This window comes from Taudactylus pleione, unplaced genomic scaffold (assembly GCF_031769625.1).
Source record: "Taudactylus pleione unplaced genomic scaffold, aTauple2 ptg000434l, whole genome shotgun sequence".
NCBI classification, from domain to species: Eukaryota; Metazoa; Chordata; class Amphibia; order Anura; family Myobatrachidae; genus Taudactylus; species Taudactylus pleione.
The window spans coordinates 7,561,575-7,580,366 of record NW_028284836.1 but is presented as its reverse complement, the minus strand read 5'-3'; the positions used below and the strand labels follow the sequence as shown (position 1 = coordinate 7,580,366).

Here is an 18,792-nt window from a genome sequence, read left to right as displayed (position 1 = left end):
TACTCAGCATTACAAACCTGATCCTACTCAGCATTATAAACCCGATCCTACTCAGCATTACACACCCAATCCTACTCAGCAGTACACACCCAATCCTACTCAGCATTACACACCCAATCCTACTCAGCATTACACACCCAATCCTACTCAGCATTACACACCCAATCCTACTCAGCATTATAAACCCAATCCTACTCAGCATTACAAACCCAATCTTACTCAGCATTACAAACCCAATCCTACTCAACACAACAAACCCAATCCTACTCAGCATTATAAACCCAATCCTACTCAGCATTACAAACCCGATCCTACTCAGCATTATAAACCCAATCCTACTAAGCACTACAAACCCAATCCTACTCAGCACTACAAACCCAATCCTACTCAGCATTACACACCCAATCCTACTCAGCATTACACACCCAATCCTACTCAGCACTACAAACCCAATCCTACTCAGCACTACAAACCCAATCCTACTCAGCATTACACACCCAATCCTACTCAGCATTACACACCCAATCCTACTCAGCTTTACACATCCAATCCTACTCAGCATTATAAACCCAATCCTACTCAGCATTACACACCCAATCCTACTCAGCATTACAAACCAATCCTACTCAGCATTACACACCCAATCCTATTCAGCATTACACACCCAATCCTACTCAGCATTATAAACCCAATTCTACTCAGCATTATAAACCCGATCCTACTCAGCATTACAAACCTGATCCTACTCAGCATTATAAACCCAATCCTACTCAGCATTACACACCCAATCCTACTCAGCATTACACACCCAATCCTACTCAGCATTACACACCCAATCCTATTCAGCATTACACACCCAATCCTACTCAGCATTATAAACCCAATTCTACTCAGCATTACAAACCCAATCTTACTCAGCATTACAAACCCAATCCTACTCAACACAACAAACCCAATCCTACTCAGCATTATAAACCCAATCCTACTCAGCATTACAAACCCGATCCTACTCAGCATTATAAACCCAATCCTACACAGCACTACAAACCCAATCCTACTCAGCACTACAAACCCAATCCTACTCAGCATTACACACCCAATCCTACTCAGCATTACACACCCAATCCTACTCAGCACTACAAACCCAATCCTACTCAGCACTACAAACCCAATCCTACTCAGCATTACACACCCAATCCTACTCAGCATTACACACCCAATCCTACTCAGCATTACAAACCCAATCCTACTCAGCATTACACACCCAATCCTACTCAGCATTAGAAACTCAATCCTACTCAATGCTACAAATCTGATCATTCTTAACACAATAAATTTGATCCTACTCAACACAACAAATTAAATCCTACTCAGCATTACAAACAAAATCCTACTCAATGCTACAAATCTGATACTTCTCAGCACGACAAAACCGATCCTACTTAACACAACAAATCTAATCCTACACAACACATAATCCAATCCTACAGTACTCAACACAATACTGTATATCCCATGTTACTCAGCACTACACAAACCCAATCCTACTCAGCATTACACACCCGATCCTACTCAGCATTACACACCCAATCCTACTCAGCATTACACACCCAATCCTACTCAGCATTACACACCCGATCCTACTCAGCATTACACACCCAATCCTACTCAGCATTACACACCCAATCCTACTCAGCATTACACACCCAATCCTACTCAGCATTACACACCCAATCCTACTCAGCATTACAAACCCAATCCTACTCAGCATTACACACCCAATCCTACTCAGCATTACACACCCAATCCTACTCTATGCTACACACCCAATCCTACTCAGCATTACAAACCCAATCCTACTCAGCATTAGAAACCCAATCCTACTCAGCACTACAAACCCAATCCTACTCAGCATTATACACCCAATCCTACTCAGCATTACACACCCAATCCTACTCAGCTTTACACATCCAATCCTACTCAGCATTATAAACCCAATCCTACTCAGCATTACACACCCAATCCTACTCAGCATTACAAACCCAATCCTACTCAGCATTATAAACCCAATCCTATTCAGCATTACACACCCAATCCTACTCAGCATTATAAACCCAATTCTACTCAGCATTATAAACCCGATCCTACTCAGCATTACAAACCTGATCCTACTCAGCATTACAAACCCAATCCTACTCAGCATTACACACCCAATCCTACTCAGCATTACACACCCAATCCTACTCAATGCTACAAAATTGATCCTACTAAACACAGCAAATCCAAACCTACTCAACACAATACTCTATATCCTATCCTACACAACATTACAAACCCAATTCTACTCAATGCTACAAATCCGATCCTACTCAAAACAATCAGGATCCGACACATCACAACAAACCTGATCCTACTCAATGCTACAAACCCGATCCTCCCAAATAACCTCACTTTCCATAATTTCTTTATCAATTGATGGCACAACTATCTCCTCTTGCCCCAAATTGCGCTGTCTTGGAGTTATCCTCCCTCTCCTTTAAACCATGCATTTGGCACCTCTAGCAGTCCTGCCATTTCCATCTAAAAAATATTTCCAGGATCAGACCCTTTCTCACCCAGGATGCTACTAAAACCCTCATCCAGTCACTGGTCATCTCCAGATTGGACTACTGTAACCTCCTCCTATCTGGCCTCCCTGACTCCCACCTCTCTCCTCTCCACTGTCCTCAACTCTGCTGCTCGGCTCATCTTCCTCTCCAAACACTCTACATCTGCCTCCCCTCTCCTACAAGCCCTCCACTGGCTCCCCTTCCCCTGCACAACCCAATTTAAGGTTCTTACACTCACCTACAAAGCTCCCAGCCATTCCTCCCCTATTTACATCTGTGAACTCATCTCCCTTCACTCTCCTATCCGCCCTCTTCACTCAACTAATGCCGCCTCTCCTGCCAACTGATTACTTCCTCCCATTCCCGCCTCCAAGATTCTGCCAGCACTGCTCCCTACCTCTGGAACTCTCTCCCTCTCCCTATCAGACTCTCCACCTCTCTACAAATTTTCAAACGGGCTCTCAATACCCACTACTTCATCAAGGCCTTCCAGCTCTCATCCTAACCCACCTCATGCTCTTTCCTCCCTGTCTTCTCCTTCTGTGTCACCCCTGTCTGTCTGCCCCTCCCCTTTAGATTGTAAGCTCTCATGAGCAGGGACCTCTTCCCTCTTGTGCTTCCCCTTACTTATACCTTCATCTACTCCTCACTCCCCACTTGGGCACCTAATGCTTGGTTGCTTACATCCTGTTGCTTGAGTGTTATGATCGCTAATGCAGCAATGTGTATAAACCTTGTCCTGTACTGTACTGTAAGTCACTGGTTTCTTGTTCACTTATTTATGTACTTTGTGAGGTGCTGCAGTACATTTGTGGCTCCATATAACTAAAGGATAATAATAATAATAATTATAATAATTCAATCCTACTCAACAATCATGATCCTACTCATCACAACAAGTCTGATCCTACTCATCACAACAAGTCTGATCCCACTCATCACAACAAGTCTGATCCCACTCAATGCTACAAATTCAGTCCTACCCAACACTACAAATCATATTATACTCAGCAGTCACATTTATTACATCAAAAAGATGTCAGTACACGCAAACCATACTGACCGCACCTAAAAAGTCTACATTACACCATATCACCACTACACATCATTCTCTACATTTTATCGCAATTGAGATGAAAGGAAAGTATGGGCAGCATTTTATATTTGCAGCTATGCATTTGTTGTCACTACAGAGCACACGCATGTATGTCACTACAGAGCACACGCATGTATGTCACTACAGAGCACACACATGTATATCACTACAGAGCACACGCATGTCACTACAGAGCACACGCATGTATGTCACTACAGAGCACACACATGTATATCACTACAGAGCACACGCATGTATGTCACTACAGAGAACATGCCTGTATGTCACTACAGAGCACACACATGTATGTCACTACAGAGAACACACATGTATGTCACTACAGAGCACACACATGTATGTCACTACAGAGCACACACATGTATGTCACCGCAGAGCACACACATGTATGTCACTACAGAGAACACACATGTATGTCACTACAGAGCACACACATGTATGTCACTACAGAGAACACACATGTATGTCACTACAGAGCACACGTATGTATGTCACTACAGAGCACACACATGTATGTCACTACAGAACACACACATGTATGTCACTACAGAGCGCACACATGTATGTCACTACAGAGCACACACATGTATGTCACTACAGAGAACACACATGTATGTCACTACAGAGCACACGTATGTATGTCACTACAGAGCACACACATGTATGTCACTACAGAACACACACATGTATGTCACTACAGAGCACACACATGTATGTCACTACAGAGCACACACATGTATGTCACTACAGAGAACACACATGTATGTCACTACAGAGCACACACATGTATGTCACTACAGAGAACACACATGTATGTCACTACAGAGCACACGTATGTATGTCACTACAGAGCACACACATGTATGTCACTACAGAACACACACATGTATGTCACTACAGAGCACACACATGTATGTCACTACAGAGCACACACATGTATGTCACTACAGAGCGCACACATGTATGTCACTACAGAGCGCACCCAATTCAGGGGCGTAACTAGGTATTTGAAAGACCCATAGCAAAAGTATGTAAGGGCCCCTATATATCACCCAGTGGTGAAAAATGTATATAACTCATGTAACTTTGACAAGGTAGCACTGGGCCCCATAGCAGCTGCACCCCTTGCACCTATGGTAGTTATGCCTATGGCACCCATGTATGTCAATACAGCGTATGAGGAGCTTGCATGGTGCAAAGGGTATAACGGACTTTACCTTTCATTCAGTGCTGTACATTACTGCTGGCACTATACTGTGTTGTAACATTACATCATCATATGTTATTATGCAGTGAGACCACAAGAGGGCGTAATAGGTAAATACATGTATGTCTGTAAACTGGGCTCATTGGTCTGAGAAACATAGAATAAGATACATGATAACAAGCCGGCATCGAGGCATTATGGGTAGGCTTGTGCAGGTGATAAGCTATTTACTTTTAATGGCTTCATCTAGAATGACAAAACATTGGTGGTGGATTTGCTAACAGGTCCTGATTCACTACGGATCGCTATTCTGTATATACGCACGCCACGCAGTTGCTAATATCTGCGGTGATATGTAAATGTTTACATTTGCATTGCGATCGCAGCCTAACATAAGGACGCCCACTTCCCCTTAGTCACATCCGTATACTTTGCCAACATAGCGAAACAATCGGTAACATCGAGTAACATCGGACCCATACGCCCAGGTAAGGCAGGCCAGACCTCACTCAGGAATTGCTAACTTCAGCGCACGCTATGAGGCCTCAGGCTGTGTATGGTATCACATTGAATCATTTATGCACGCCCCTGCAACGCCGTTGAAACGCACTGGCACGCCTGCGTTCGCCCGACCACCACCCCGTCACCACCAACAAACAGCACTTCCTGTCAATCACTCTGCCATGGGTATGCGTATCCTCTGCGATCGCTGTCCTGATCACAGTGGCTAGTACGCGCCCTGCTCAGTACGCAACAATCGGCCTATTGCATGCAAATACTTGTAAGCAACTGCGTTCCTTGCAGAATAAAGGCCCAGAGTCCAGCGATCTATAGCACCGAACCAGGTATTTGCTTTTTATTAGTTTAACCTGTTCTGCACTAATTAAAGGTCATTGCCAACCTTTGCACTTGTTAGTAGATTACCCCTGATTTGGGGGTTTTATCCCATTAGATCCATTATGTGTTGGATGTGGATTATGGTTTATATAGAGTAGGGGCTGGAGTGTATTTCATCTGACCACACACAGACAGGACCAAGGGTTGAGCAATAAGATTATCTTCCAATTTGGCCATGTTGGTGGGTGGCGAAATCAGACGAGGACCAGCTCCTCAGAAGATGTCCCCGCACGCTGGCAGATAGGAGCTATCTGCTGCCATCTTCCACCGTGACAGACAAGAATCCTCTTGATTGCTAGTTGACATATAATGTTCATGTATGATCAGCTTTAGACAAAGTATTTAGGTGTGGTGGGGCAGAATATTACATACACCATAGTCATCTAACTATACAGTAAGTCAAAACAGTAAAATGTACTATCAGTAGCTTCAACAGGAGACAACATTAGACCAGTGGTTGGCAGTAGGGAGCCCAGTGCTCTGACTTTCCTATACAGCAGGAGATAACATTAGACCAGTGGTTGGCAGTAGGGAGCCCAGTGCTCTGACTTTCCTATACAGCAGGAGATAACATTAGACCAGTGGTTGGCAGTAGGGAGCCCTGTGCTCTGACTACCTATACAGCAGGAGATAACATTAGACCAGTGGTTGGCAGTAGGGAGCCCTGTGCTCTGACTTTCTTATTATACAGCAGGAGATAACATTAGACCAGTGGTTGGCAGTAGGGAGCACTGTGCTCTGACTACCTATACAGCAGGAGATAACATTAGACCAGTGGTTGGCAGTAGGGAGCCCTGTGCTCTGACTTTCTTATTATACAGCAGGAGATAACATTAGACCAGTGGTTGGCAGTAGGGAGCACTGTGCTCTGACTTTCCTATACAGCAGGAGATAACATTAGACCAGTGGTTGGCAGTAGGGAGCCCTGTGCTCTGACTTTCTTATTATACAGCAGGAGATAACATTAGACCAGTGGTTGGCAGTAGGGAGCCCTGTGCTCTGACTTTCTTATACAGCAGGAGATAACATTAGACCAGTGGTTGGCAGTAAGGAGCCCTGTGCTCTGATTTTCTTCTTATACAGCAGGAGATAACATTAGACCAGTGGTTGGCAGTAGGGAGCCCTGTGCTCTGGCTTTCTTATTATACAGCAGGAGATAACATTAGACCAGTGGTTGGCAGTAGGGAGCACTGTGCTCTGACTTTCCTATACAGCAGGAGATAACATTAGACCAGTGGTTGGCAGTAGGGAGCCCTGTGCTCTGACTTTCCTATACAGCAGGAGATAACATTAGACCAGTGGTTGGCAGTAGGGAGCCCTGTGCTCTGACTTTCCTATACAGCAGGAGATAACATTAGACCAGTGGTTGGCAGTAGGGAGCCCTGTGCTCTGACTTTCTTATTATACAGCAGGAGATAACATTAGACCAGTGGTTGGCAGTAGGGAGCCCAGTGCTCTGACTTTCCTATACAGCAGGAGATAACATTAGACCAGTGGTTGGCAGTAGGGAGCCCTGTGCTCTGACTTTCTTATTATACAGCAGGAGATAACATTAGACCAGTGGTTGGCAGTAGGGAGCCCTGTGCTCTGACTTTCTTATTATACAGCAGGAGATAACATTAGACCAGTGGTTGGCAGTAGGGAGCACTGTGCTCTGACTTTCTTATTATACAGCAGGAGATAACATTAGACCAGTGGTTGGCAGTAGGGAGCCCAGTGCTCTGATTTTCTTCTTATACAGCAGGAGATAACATTAGACCAGTGGTTGGCAGTAGGGAGCCCAGTGCTCTGACTTTCCTATACAGCAGGAGATAACATTAGACCAGTGGTTGGCAGTAGGGAGCCCTGTGCTCTGACTACCTATACAGCAGGAGATAACATTAGACCAGTGGTTGGCAGTAGGGAGCCCTGTGCTCTGACTTTCTTATTATACAGCAGGAGATAACATTAGACCAGTGGTTGGCAGTAGGGAGCACTGTGCTCTGACTACCTATACAGCAGGAGATAACATTAGACCAGTGGTTGGCAGTAGGGAGCCCTGTGCTCTGACTTTCTTATTATACAGCAGGAGATAACATTAGACCAGTGGTTGGCAGTAGGGAGCACTGTGCTCTGACTTTCCTATACAGCAGGAGATAACATTAGACCAGTGGTTGGCAGTAGGGAGCCCTGTGCTCTGACTTTCTTATTATACAGCAGGAGATAACATTAGACCAGTGGTTGGCAGTAGGGAGCCCTGTGCTCTGACTTTCTTATACAGCAGGAGATAACATTAGACCAGTGGTTGGCAGTAAGGAGCCCTGTGCTCTGATTTTCTTCTTATACAGCAGGAGATAACATTAGACCAGTGGTTGGCAGTAGGGAGCCCTGTGCTCTGGCTTTCTTATTATACAGCAGGAGATAACATTAGACCAGTGGTTGGCAGTAGGGAGCACTGTGCTCTGACTTTCCTATACAGCAGGAGATAACATTAGACCAGTGGTTGGCAGTAGGGAGCCCTGTGCTCTGACTTTCCTATACAGCAGGAGATAACATTAGACCAGTGGTTGGCAGTAGGGAGCCCTGTGCTCTGACTTTCCTATACAGCAGGAGATAACATTAGACCAGTGGTTGGCAGTAGGGAGCCCTGTGCTCTGACTTTCTTATTATACAGCAGGAGATAACATTAGACCAGTGGTTGGCAGTAGGGAGCCCAGTGCTCTGACTTTCCTATACAGCAGGAGATAACATTAGACCAGTGGTTGGCAGTAGGGAGCCCTGTGCTCTGACTTTCTTATTATACAGCAGGAGATAACATTAGACCAGTGGTTGGCAGTAGGGAGCCCTGTGCTCTGACTTTCTTATTATACAGCAGGAGATAACATTAGACCAGTGGTTGGCAGTAGGGAGCACTGTGCTCTGACTTTCCTATACAGCAGGAGATAACATTAGACCAGTGGTTGGCAGTAGGGAGCCCTGTGCTCTGACTTTCTTATTATACAGCAGGAGATAACATTAGACCAGTGGTTGGCAGTAGGGAGCCCTGTGCTCTGACTTTCTTATTATACAGCAGGAGATAACATTAGACCAGTGGTTGGCAGTAGGGAGCACTGTGCTCTGACTTTCCTATACAACAGGAGATAACATTAGACCAGTGGTTGGCAGTAGGGAGCCCAGTGCTCTGATTTTCTTCTTATACAGCAGGAGATAACATTAGACCAGTGGTTGGCAGTAGGGAGCCCTGTGCTCTGACTTTCTTATTATACAGCAGGAGATAACATTAGACCAGTGGTTGGCAGTAGGGAGCCCTGTGCTCTGACTTTCTTATTATACAGCAGGAGATAACATTAGACCAGTGGTTGGCAGTAGGGAGCACTGTGCTCTGACTTTCCTATACAACAGGAGATAACATTAGACCAGTGGTTGGCAGTAGGGAGCCCTGTGCTCTGACTTTCTTATTATACAGCCGAAGATAACATTAGACCAGTGGTTGACAGTAGGGAGCCCTGTGCTCTGACTTTCTTATTATACAGCAGGAGATAACATTAGACCAGTGGTTGGCAGTAGGGAGCCCTGTGCTCTGACTTTCTTATTATACAGCAGGAGATAACATTAGACCAGTGGTTGGCAGTAGGGAGCCCTGTGCTCTGACTTTCTTATTATACAGCAGGAGATAACATTAGACCAATGGTTGGCAGTAGGGAGCCCTGTGCTCTGACTTTCTTATACAGCAGGAGATAACATTAGACCAGTGGTTGGCAGTAGGGAGCCCTGTGCTCTGACTTTCTTATTATACAGCAGGAGATAACATTAGACCAGTGGTTGGCAGTAGGGAGCACTGTGCTCTGACTTTCCTATACAGCAGGAGATAACATTAGACCAGTGGTTGGCAGTAGGGAGCCCTGTGCCCTGACTTTCTTATTATACAGCAGGAGATAACATTAGACCAGTGGTTGGCAGTAGGGAGCCCTGTGCTCTGACTTTCTTATACAGCAGGAGATAACATTAGACCAGTGGTTGGCAGTAAGGAGCCCTGTGCTCTGATTTTCTTCTTATACAGCAGGAGATAACATTAGACCAGTGGTTGGCAGTAGGGAGCCCTGTGCTCTGACTTTCCTATACAGCAGGAGATAACATTAGACCAGTGGTTGGCAGTAGGGAGCCCTGTGCTCTGACTTTCCTATACAGCAGGAGATAACATTAGACCAGTGGTTGGCAGTAGGGAGCCCTGTGCTCTGACTTTCTTATTATACAGCAGGAGATAACATTAGACCAGTGGTTGGCAGTAGGGAGCCCAGTGCTCTGACTTTCCTATACAGCAGGAGATAACATTAGACCAGTGGTTGGCAGTAGGGAGCCCTGTGCTCTGACTTTCTTATTATACAGCAGGAGCTAACATTAGACCAGTGGTTGGCAGTAAGGAGCCCTGTGCTCTGACTTTCCTATACAGCAGGAGATAACATTAGACCAGTGGTTGGCAGTAGGGAGCCCTGTGCTCTGACTTTCTTATTATACAGCAGGAGATAACATTAGACCAGTGGTTGGCAGTAAGGAGCCCTGTGCTCTGATTTTCTTCTTATACAGCAGGAGATAACATTAGACCAGTGGTTGGCAGTAGGGAGCCCTGTGCTCTGACTTTCTTATTATACAGCAGGAGATAACATTAGACCAGTGGTTGGCAGTAGGGAGCACTGTGCTCTGACTTTCCTATACAACAGGAGATAACATTAGACCAGTGGTTGGCAGTAAGGAGCCCTGTGCTCTGATTTTCTTCTTATACAGCAGGAGATAACATTAGACCAGTGGTTGGCAGTAGGGAGCCCTGTGCTCTGACTTTCTTATTATACAGCAGGAGATAACATTAGACCAGTGGTTGGCAGTAGGGAGCCCTGTGCTCTGACTTTCTTATTATACAGCAGGAGATAACATTAGACCAGTGGTTGGCAGTAGGGAGCCCTGTGCTCTGACTTTCTTATTATACAGCCGAAGATAACATTAGACCAGTGGTTGACAGTAGGGAGCCCTGTGCTCTGACTTTCTTATTATACAGCAGGAGATAACATTAGACCAGTGGTTGGCAGTAGGGAGCCCTGTGCTCTGACTTTCTTATTATACAGCAGGAGATAACATTAGACCAATGGTTGGCAGTAGGGAGCCCTGTGCTCTGACTTTCTTATACAGCAGGAGATAACATTAGACCAATGGTTGGTAGTAGGGAGCCCTGTGCTCTGACTTTCTTATTATACAGCAGGAGATAACATTAGACCAGTGGTTGGCAGTAGGGAGCCCTGTGCTCTGACTTTCCTATACAGCAGGAGATAACATTAGACCAGTGGTTGGCAGTAGGGAGCCCTATGCTCTGACTTTCCTATATAACAGGAGATAACATTAGACCAGTGGTTGGCAGTAGGGAGCCCAGTGCTCTGACTTTCTTATACAGCAGGAGATAACATTAGACCAGTGGTTGGCAGTAGGGAGCCCTGTGCTCTGACTTTCCTATACAGAAGGAGATAACATTAGACCAGTGGTTGGCAGTAGGGAGCCCTGTGCTCTGACTTTCTTATTATACAGCAGATAATAAAACCGACTCTTCCCATTCAGTCTTATCCTCATCTTTATAAGTAGACTGAGAATAAGTCAAAGCGGCTCCCGTGTACACAGCGAGGAGGTTACACAGCACAATGGAGGCGAAGGAAGAGTGCAGTGTTCTGCTATATGTGCTCTCCCTCATCCCTCTGCAAGCCCCAACCTACAGGTAGGTTGTATTGTGACTAGAGCCCACTAAATTATCTTGTGAGTGTGGATGTTTAAGTGGCATCTGGGATGATCAGGGTGGCATGTGTGGAGGTAAAAGTGGTATATGGCTGGAAAGTGTGGAGCTCTGAGGCATGTGGGGAAGTCTTCCTGGGTTGTGGGGTGATCTTTGTGGTATGTGCAAAGGTTTGAGTATGGAGGACTGCGTAGAACGTGGGGAGAACTGCTTGGGATGTGGAGAGGTCTGTGTGGGGGTGGGGAGGTGTGTGTGGGACGTGGGGAGGTCTGCGTAGGACGTGAGGAGATCTGCATGAAATGTCGGGATGTCTGCATGGCATTTGGGGAGATCAGCATGGGAAGTGGGGAGCTCTACGTGGGATGTGGAGAGATCTGCGTGGGGCGCTCTAAGTGGCATGTGGGGAGGTCTGCATGGGATGTGGGGAGATCTGTGTGGGGAGGTCTGCGTGGGAAGTGGGAAGTTTGTGTGGGGGCATACTGTGACATGAGGTGGAATTGTGAAGCAAATGAAGAGCACGTGGGGGCAATTCGGGACGAGTGTTTGGAGACTGAGGTAATTTTAGGGCTGTTTTTTTTTACTGAAGCAAAGGCTAAAGTGCGGCCCCTGAAGTACGCCGGGCCGCCCATCACTACATTCATCAGAGGATGAAGGATGTCTCCTGTGATTTCCTCACCTTTCCCGGGATAGACAATGACAGACTCGTTGAATTCATTATGTAGCCGGCAGTATCCGTCAATGAGGTCGGCCATGTTTTCCGCCACCGCCAGTGAAGAGGTTTTGATAGCTAATGGCTTAAGAAATACAAAGAAGTCACATTAGACTATTTATTGTAGAACCACAAATACTTACAGCTAATGAGATCAGTAATGTAGATGAGTATTATCGCTGAAGTATGGAAAGGAGACAAAATGGTTATCACGCAAAGAACAACATCAGTTATGTACTTTTCCTCTGGGTGTCCTAACCCATAAGGATTAGATTGTAAGCTTTATGGACGAGGAAACATTCTCTGTAAAGCTCTGCGTATAATTGTATGCAATACACAATCACGAGCCCCACTCTCCATGCAATGACCTGTGAGCTTACCTGAGGGGCTCCGGATATACCCAGCAGCAGCAGCGCCCGACCATCGTCTAGCAGAGAACACTTGATGGATTTAATCTGTTTAAATTCTGCAAAACACGTGGGCTGTAGGGAGAGAGCGCAGGTGTCAATTACTGCAACGCCGAACGCAGTGTAATGTCGGCACTGTAGCCAGGTCCGCCAGAAAATGGTGACAATGACCAGAAGCGGGCATGCAGCTGGCACATGGCCTAGTCTGTGCCTAGTCTGTGTTCCAGTGATCTGCTGGAACACAGACTAGGCACATATAAAAGCAGGATATGCATGGACCAATCCAGGATATCAGACTAGTGTCTGTGCACTAAAGGGATCTTATAAAGCAATAAACTATATATAAATAATTTTTATTTATTTTTTGTTCTGATGCCACATTTAATATATATAAAAGTTCTTAAAGTTACAAGTTGATACAATATTTATACATGGGGACAAGTCTTCGTGTGCTTACTGTATTAAAATTGTTAATTCTACTTAAATATGCTGTGTAGCTACCTAGAATTACTACAACTACGACAGTTGTGATAGGTACACGACCAGGAATGAGGGTAGTGTAGGCCGCTAGTATTGAACATATAGCCCCCCACTGCTGTGGAACTACACATCCCAGTATGCCCTGTCACAGTCTTGCTATTATTGCTAAAACGGGTCAGGACATGCTAGGATATGTAGTTCATGACGAATACCCCTGGTGTGGACTGAATGATGGCACTGGAGCGCAGACCCCACATTTGCATACAGGGGGCACTATTTTTTCTGTTCCCCCTACTTTATATATATATATTTTTTTACATTTGCTGGGAACACAAGATATTATACAAAAACCATTATCTGAAGTGTGCAGCGGCGGCCCGAGGGATGGGCTGACAGGGCTGTCGTCCGGGGTGCTGTAACCTTGAAGGGCGCGGCCGCAGTCAGCAATGTCGGCATCTTCCTCTATCTTTCTAACTGAATGTTTAAGTACATGTTTATTATTTAAACATGAAATCTAAATAATATTTTAAAATACAAATATTTAAAGACACTTATTCTAATGCAAACGGAGGCCCTGATTCAGAGACGGACGCTCTGAAAGAGCGCTCGCTCTGAATCTGGGCGTTTTTTTTTTGTGCGGCCTCCTGGCCGCTCGCATAGCTGTGGGTGACCACCCACAGCTATAGCGAGCGGCCAGGATGATGGTCGCGATGGTCAAGACCATCGCGACCATCGGGCTTGCGACGAGACCCTTGTGGTAGGGTCTCGTGGCCGCAAGCCAATAGAGCTAATAGAGCCGGAAGCTCTCCCACTCTCAGTGGCTCTCAGTGGGGCCGCCCACAAACAGTAGGCGTTTGCTTGGGAACGCCTCCGTTTGTGAAGCCACCCCCCAGCCATGCCTACCAAACGGGGCGAGCTGTCAATCACCATCGACAGCTCACCCCCTTTGGTGCGAGACCCGGAGCGACGGGGCGCCCGTCGCTAGCCGGGTCTTGCGCATGCGCACAACGGAACCGGCCCCATCGTGCGCATGCCCAGTGGGCAAACATCGACCCGGTTGCGAGCGTTCAGCGCTTGCGACCGGGTCTGAATCAGGCCCAGAGAACCTTGAATAAAGAACTGCAAATGCAGCCACAAATTTGGAACGATAAGCTCGAATTACTTCAGATTATTCCTTGTCTAAGAGCCAGTGACATCACTGAGAAAGCAGCCTATCCAGTCACTAGGAGCCAATGACATCACTGAGAATGCAGCTTACCCAGTCACTAGAAGCCAGTGACATCACTGAGAATGCAGCTCATCCATTCACTAAGAGCCAGTGACATCACTGAGAGTGCAGCCTATCAGTCACTAGGAGCCAGTGACATCACAGAGTGCAGCCTATCCAGTCACTAAGAGTAAGTGACATCACTGAGAGTGCAGCATATGCAGACACTAAGAGCCAGTGACATCACTGAGAGTGCAGCCTATCCAGTCACTAGGAGCCAGTGACATCACTGAGAGTGCAGCCTATCCAGTCACTAGGAGCCAATTACATCACTGAGAGTGCAGCCTATCCAGTCACTAAGAGCCAGTGACATCACAGAGTGCAGCCTATCCAGTCACTAAGAGTAAGTGACATCACTGAGAGTGCAGCATATGCAGACACTAAGAGCCAGTGACATCACTGAGACTGCAGCCTATCCAGTCACTAGGAGCCAGTGACATCACTGAGAGTGCAGCCTATCCAGTCACTAGGAGCCAATTACATCACTGAGAGTGCAGCCTATCCAGTCACTAAGAGCCAGTGACATCACAGAGTGCAGCCTATCCAGTCACTAAGAGTAAGTGACATCACTGAGAGTGCAGCATATGCAGACACTAAGAGCCAGTGACATCACTGAGACTGCAGCCTATCCAGTCACTAGGAGCCAGTGACATCACTGAGAGTGCAGCCTATCCAGTCACTAGGAGCCAATTACATCACTGAGAGTGCAGCCTATCCAGTCACTAAGAGCCAGTGACATCACAGAGTGCAGCCTATCCAGTCACTAAGAGCCAGTGACATCACTGAGGTGCAGCATATGCAGACACTAAGAGCCAGTGACATCACTGAGAGTGCAGCCTATCCAGTCACTAGGAGCCAGTGACATCACTGAGAGTGCAGCCTATCAGTTGCTAGGAGCCAGTGACATCACTGAGAGTGCAGCCTATCCAGTCACTAGGAGCCAATGACATCACTGAGAGTGCAGCCTATCCAGTTACTAGGAGCTCTGAATGCTGCTCACCTTGGAGTCCTTTGCTGTCAGCTGTCGGATCCCCTTGGGGCCAATGACCACATCCACCATGATGCTCCACCCTTGCTGAAAAGAAAATGCTGATTAACTTAATCTGTCTCTTTGAATGTACTATCTGTAGCTCAGAGCTATATAGCATAGCAGCTTCATCTGGCTGTCCTATAACTGTCCTAGAACAACTGTCCTCTGTGCATCAAGTTATTCCTTTCAGAATTAATTTGTACATGTACATGTTCCCCTACAGATCCCACTCCGTCTCCCCCACACTTGTGCATTAAAAATTGAGTTTGTGATAAATCGGACCCTAAGCAACATAAAGTAACTATTCCGGTAGGAGCCATACAAACTGCCACCAACATACTCAGGGGTATTTGACGTAATTATCGCAGGTTTGACTTTTACACCGTATTCAATTTCAAAGACTTATCGCAGGTTTGAAAAGTCTTTGATAAAAAACGGGGATAACTTTTCACCATTGAATAGGTGTCGAAAAAAAGTGCAGAATTATGGTTTAGGGGTGCAGGCTTAAAAAAAATAGCCTGCACCCCTGGGAATGACATTTAAAAAAGAAGTGTGTCAAAAAAAGTTTTAAAAAAAAATAGGGACACCCCAAAAAATTAATTTAAAAATTGGGGTGGTAAAAAAAAAAATGGGTAAAAATTGTTTCAAAATAGGGAAATAGGTTCAGGGCTATTCTGCAAGTATGCGGCAGGTGTATTCTAGAATAGATTATTAGCGGCAGGTGTATTATAGAATAGATTATTAGCGGCAGGTGTATTCTAGAATAGATTATTAGCGGCAGGTGTTTTCTAGAATAGATTATTAGCGGCAGGTGTATTCTAGAATAGATTATTAGCGGCAGGTGTATTCTAGAATAGATTATTAGCGGCAGGTGTTTTCTAGAATAGATTATTAGCGGCAGGTGTTTTCTAGAATAGATTTATAGCGGCAGGTGCACAATTGCAGAATTTTTAAAAACTGACTTTAGGGACATAAAAATATGCTAGTACCCATTTTCATGTACCCCAAATTTGATGGGACCACTTAAAAAAATGAAAAAAATAACCTAAGTGCTCTTCTGCATCACTTCTTCAATGTCGGAAAAAAACACCTGCTGCGGCTATTTAAATCCCCGACTTTCATTTAAAGGCTAAAACGGGGGTACCCATAGTGATCCCCCATGTTTTTACAACTTTAGGGGGGTCCTACAATTTTTTTAAAGAAAAATTCGTAACTTTACGTAAATCCAACTTCGCAGACTCCCGTTTTCGTTAATTTCATATTGAATACGGGGATAAGCGGGCGCGCGCCCGATACTTTAACGCAGGTAAAAACTCTGATATGAAACATAAACTTCGACAGCGAAGTATACGTTTCATATTGAATACCCCTCACTGTAACTTCTCAGAAATGAGCCATTACTAAATGATTTAGATTCTATAACTTATTTTGTAGAAATGTTTTCATTTTCTATAGATATTTACTAACAGGAATATTCTACATTTTACAAAGTCCGTTAGTAAATATCTCTATAGGAAATGAACATTTCTACAAAATAAGTTATATTTAGAAGACTTGTTTTATTTTCTTCTAACTTTAATCCCTTCCCACTGTCAGCCTGAGACTTGTAGTCCCCCGTCGGCTGTGTGTCTGTTGGGTACAGTGCACTCACCGCCAGCTCACATCTGTAGGTCTCCTGGTCGATGGAGGTGAAGGTGGACAAGGTGCCCAGGAACCTCATGATGCATTCTTCCTCCTTCAGGGAGCCGTACTGCTGAAACGTCTGCTGGATCATCTTACGGAACTGCTTGGGCTGCACACAGAACACACACATAGATCTAATCACTGATAGAAGAAAAGTACAATGCCGGGGTACCTAGGATACTGGCGCTGCCTGCAGTGTTTACTCTTCGACGTTATACCAATTCTACTACGAATCCTAAGTGCTCAGGACACTAGGTAGCGACTTTATATTCAGCTACAACGCGACGAGACGCTACATTCAGGAAACGGTATGAAAGTATCGCTACCCTTGGCGCAGCAACTAAATTCTGCCGGGCCTCTCACGCCATATGGAGCACATAGGTCAGGTGTAGGAGGAAACAGCTGCACAATTTTATTTACTACACTCAGGCTAATGATCCCACTGTATATGTACTTTATCTTTCCTTCATTTTATTATGGGCCCAATTTATCATTATACTGCTATCCATAATGCTAAGAAAAATGCATTGCTATACTGAGAACCCCCTATGCTTTTCACATCTGCCCACAGAATTGTCTGACGCCCCCCCCCCCCCCCCCCCCCGAGCTGCTACGCCTGTAGAACCATTGTGCAGCAGGTTTCACATGGATGCTATAGACCATGATAGCACTAGCGCCACCAGCAGGCAACCAAAGAGCATCACATGACTGCTATAGACTGTGATAGCACTAATGCCACCAGCAGGTAACCAAAAAGCATCACATGACTGCTATAGACCATGATAGCACTAGTGCCACCAGCAGGTAACCAGAGACATTCACATGACTGCTATAGACTATGATAGCACTAATGCCACCAGCAGGTAACCAAAAAGCATCACATGACTGCTATAGACCATGATAGCACTAGTGCCAGCAGCAGGTAACCAGAGACATTCACATGACTGCTATAGACTATGATAGCACTAATGCCACCAGCAGGTAACCAAAAAGCATCACATGACTGCTATAGACCATGATAGCACTAGTGCCACCAGCAGGAAACCAAAGACATGGCTGCTATAGACCATGATACCATTATATCACTAGTGCCACCAGCAGGAAACAAAAGACATTCACATGGCTGCCATAGACGATGATAGCTCTAGTGCCAACAGCAGGCCATCAAAGAGCATCACAAGGCTGATATAGACCATGATAGCACTAGTGCCACCAGCAGGAAACCAAAGACATGGCTGCTATAGACCATGATACCATTATATCACTAGTGCCACCAGCAGGAAACAAAAGACATTCACATGGCTGCCATAGACGATGATAGCACTAGTGCCACCAGCAGGCAACCAAAGAGCATCACATGACTGAAAATATATTTTACATTAAAGATTAATTTACAACTTTTCTCATCTCCTGTAAGGTCTGTGCCTAAGAAAAATGTTCAACTAGCCCCCTCCCTAGAAACAAGATAAAACAAACAGTAGCGCTAATTGGATCAGAATAAACTTCACCTGACATAAATGTAGCCTGTTTACAGTATATATAAGCTCTGCAAATTTATGAAATATTTTAGTATATTTTTGATATACTACAAGATACGTATAAGTGTCTGCGATGAGATGTCCTAGCGATCCGCCCGTGGT

General features: G+C 45.4%; 1 protein-coding gene across 5 annotated transcripts in view; it reads right to left on the bottom strand.

Moving 5' to 3' along the window:
• The window catches only part of PTK2B (protein tyrosine kinase 2 beta), a 277,303-nt gene that overhangs the window by 75,667 nt on the left and 182,844 nt on the right, over positions 1-18,792 (bottom strand). For all 5 annotated transcript variants that reach the window (XM_088447585.1, XM_088447587.1, XM_088447588.1 and 2 more), the window contains exons 8-11: positions 17,121-17,261; positions 15,440-15,514; positions 12,666-12,767; positions 12,253-12,370 (exon numbers count right to left, since the gene is read on the bottom strand). In XM_088447585.1, coding sequence (XP_088303711.1) covers positions 12,253-12,370; positions 12,666-12,767; positions 15,440-15,514; positions 17,121-17,261 — 436 coding nt within the window. The remainder of the gene's footprint in view (positions 1-12,252; positions 12,371-12,665; positions 12,768-15,439; positions 15,515-17,120; positions 17,262-18,792) is intronic.